The following is a 3,693-nucleotide window of genomic DNA, read 5'->3' on the forward strand; positions in this document are numbered from 1 at the left end:
TTTTGTGTTCTGAACAATTGTATCGAGTAGCATTCAAATCAGAAAGAAAATGAAGCCAGTAGAGTGATGATTAAGATTTTTTATTTACAAACAATGAACTAGACCTTGGATCCGAACCCCTTGAACACAAACTTATTTATATTTCCGATTTCAATGTGAGGCATGTAAAACAGACATAAATTCTAGACACAAAGTAGCTAAATCAGCTGCTCTTTTAAGCTCAAATTACCAGTATAACAATTTTGCTGAAACTTATTGGAAATGATAAACACATGGTCCTGACCAATTAATGTTTTTTTAAACCTGATTTGAATACCAACATGGCAGCAATTAAAAAAAAAAAAATGGAATTTAAACTCAAACTCTACGAAAGCAATTTTGACAAAACATGGTCTTGACAAATTCTTCTTATTGTCAAGTCGATTTGAAATCCAATAAGGCCACCATTGCAGCCATTTTGAAAACCTATTTGATAATTAAACTCAAATTCTACTGCTGAAACTTCATGTAAATGATTAGGGCATGGTCCTGAGTCAGACTTGAAATAAAATATGGCCGCCATTCAATTGTCTTGAAAGTCTGTTTTGAACTTTCAGTATGATCATAATGATGTAAACATTATTGTGCCATAAAGTAGTATGCCTCTTACAGTGTCTGTTCATCTTTTTTCATTTTAATTAGGTCATAAATCTCATGTGAGTGGTAAGGCCCTGTGTTCCTTTTGTTTGACTTGAAAAGTAAACACAATGATCCCTTAAGAAAATACTGCTATTACTGTATCATGTCTAGCGTATGGAAACTCTACAAAAAAGCCTTTATGCCTGCAACATAGCTATCTATCAGCTACTCAGCACCTGGTGAGGTGTTTACTCTTGTTTACCTCTGTGCTGATACTGTACATTCAATACACCCAGTAGATGATGTCTGAAAAAATGCTCATGCGCAACACAAAACATTCGTATTATCCAGTATACCTACAGGGGCTACAATAGTAAGGAAACTTTCTGGAATGCTTCAAAATGATATACTAAAACAATTTTATCATGCTAACTTTTTGCCCATTAAAGTGTTAGCTTTATATAAAGGGGTTTGGCCATATTATAATGGAAATACATAAAGGAATATTAGGAAACTAGATTTAATTTGAAGTGGGGACTTTGTTCACACACCTTAAGATTTTTATATAAAACGATACAGAAGAGAGGTTTAACTGATCCTTTTTTGGTATGCTACACATCATCTGACCATGGTAGGTATAAGCATACGAAGCATGATCTCCCTACATGAATCTTTGCATAAGATATGGCACAGAAATCTGTATTTGGGGTCCTCAACATCAAGGTTAAGTGGGGATTATAGTGTCCTGTTCAGTGCCTTCTCATGATGTTCCTAGATACCAAGTTTAATGTCCGTATATATAACAGTGGCCAAGATATGCTCTATATTTCTGCATCTGAAGGTAAACAAGAGCACAGCGAGCGGAAGCATGATACAGCACTGCTAAGGGATAGAGTCAAGTGTATTTAATAGTCTATCTAAAACAGAATCAGTCCAGTTCAAAAAAGTGTACTAGTCCATGACAAACGTACAAAGGTGAAGAAATTGCAAACTTTGACCATCTGTCGACACTGCAATGCTGTTTGGTGTCCGACAAGCTTTGTTCCTGAACTGAGACAGCTCTGATACTCATGGTCAGGCTACTTGTGTAGCCAGTCCCTGGCCACAGCAGAATCATCCAATTTAGCATGCTAGAACCTTTGATCAGAAACCTGTGGAGACAGGCTTGGTGAGTGACCCTTAGTCTGGTAAGTGTTCAGGAAATAGGATTGTTCTGACTGGCATGGTTTTCAAACTCTTGCTGTAGTCTCTCCTCCAGTGCACCCACAAACAAGGGAGGTAACTGTGCCTCTTGACCAATTCTTCTAGCAACCGCCCCAGCTCTGTCACACTGGAAGAAAAAATAGAGAAATAAAAGGTTTTGAAAGGTCAATAATCAAAGATCAATATACTTCATGGAGTTCACAGGTAAAATGTACAAACAAACACATCAGTAAACAAATGCTACCTGTGATGTCAACAAAGGTGAATTTGTTGCATTTTTTGCATGTTTTTTTGTTAAACAGTCTCAAAATTGACTATGCCCAAATTTGGACCAGCAGGAACCTAGCTATATGTGAAGTTTAAAACAAAATACCTCAAAGTTTCCAAGAAATTATAAATAGGGATAATTTTTAACTGTTAAAATTCTGATAGCTACCTGGTGAACATGTTCTTCTGGGTATCAGATTCAAAAAGGAACAAACACAACTATTAAAGGATCAACGGGAACCTACATCTGAAATTGGGGAAAGATCCATCCAGTACTTCTTAATGAATAGAGAAAACAAACATTAACAGTCAATATCCTAGATGGCCACTTGGCATGTGACCATTCCTAAAATTAAAAATGTACAACTAAGGATGAAGAAAAACCTGCTTGTGACATTTAAGAAAGATCTTTACAATACTTTATGGCAAACAGTGAAAATAACTACAAATGTTAAAATCTAAGATATGATCAGTCTCAAAATAATACATGCACAACCAAGGACCAATTGGAACCTACATATGATATTGGAGAAAGATTCAACCAGTAATTATTGTGAAATAGTAATAACAAAAGTTGCCCAAGGAAGAACCACAGTCGGACCATGAACCAAAGTGATAATAGCGAGCTAAAAAGAAACTGATGGCTGTCGATGACGCAAACCTGTCTTAAATCACGAACCTGGTAGACCGTGAAGTTGTAAACTTCTCCATTTTTGTCTTCAAACTCCAAACAAAACATTTCTTCTTTCAAATTTTCATCTAGAAAAAAAGAAAAAATAGTTCTTGATAAAATTTTCCTATTTAAAAGGAAATAAAACAAAGTAATAAGTGAAACACTTTGCATTTGAAATTCAGATTATTTTTTTCTTTAGAAATTTAAATTTTCAAACATTCAAATATCAAACAACTATCTATGATTTGATAAAATGCATTGCAACATGTGCTTTTTACCAAATACTTCTTTTCAAAAACACCGAAACAAATAGTCACATTGCAGTGACAGTGGTAATAAACAGTTTATTGGTACCCTCTACTTTATTACAAGATTGACAAATTATTACCAATATTTTGACGAAAACTCATGGGCCTACAACAAGTTTCATTTACAACTTTCTTATGCCGAATATGTTCAAATGCTTGAGGAAATACCTTAACTGGCAATTATGATCTATACACATCTTTTTTCTGATTTTTTTAAGACAATCAATCAAAATGTTTCTGGTAGAGTGTGGAAAAGAGCACATGACTCCAAGTGTGAATTAGCGGTACCTTTCTGCTGTCTCATAGGAGGAATGTACACATGGGCCTCAGGTTTCTTGTGCTTAGACCCAGAATGTTTGCCAGTCTTTGACACGCCCTTCTTAGCTTTGACTTCTTTCTCATATGTGTTTCTGTAAGTAGATGTAATATAAAGTGATAGACATATAACAGGTGTGAGAATGTAACAGACCAGATGGAAGTTAGAACTTGGTACCCACAAATTATTGATGGACACTCTGCCAATGATACCCTGTCAAAAGCTACTTCGGTTAAACAATTTAACTACAGGATACTTACAACTTCAAACTTGACATTTCTATTGCTCTTGGACATAAAAAAAGGTCC

At 35.2% G+C, this 3,693-nt stretch overlaps 1 protein-coding gene across 1 annotated transcript; it reads right to left on the reverse strand.

The window, feature by feature from the left end:
* Nucleotides 1–69: 69 nt before the first annotated feature.
* Nucleotides 70–3,479, reverse strand: LOC110444727 (the record flags this gene model as incomplete). Its single annotated transcript, XM_021489091.1, has 3 exons — nt 70–1,948; nt 2,768–2,847; nt 3,358–3,479. Coding segments are annotated over 3 exons (337 nt in total), but the record flags the coding sequence as incomplete, so codon positions are not given.
* Between the last annotated feature and the right edge of the window lie 214 nt (nt 3,480–3,693).

This window comes from Mizuhopecten yessoensis, unplaced genomic scaffold (assembly GCF_002113885.1).
Source record: "Mizuhopecten yessoensis strain PY_sf001 unplaced genomic scaffold, ASM211388v2 hete_36167320, whole genome shotgun sequence".
In the NCBI taxonomy this organism is placed as follows: Eukaryota; Metazoa; Mollusca; class Bivalvia; order Pectinida; family Pectinidae; genus Mizuhopecten; species Mizuhopecten yessoensis.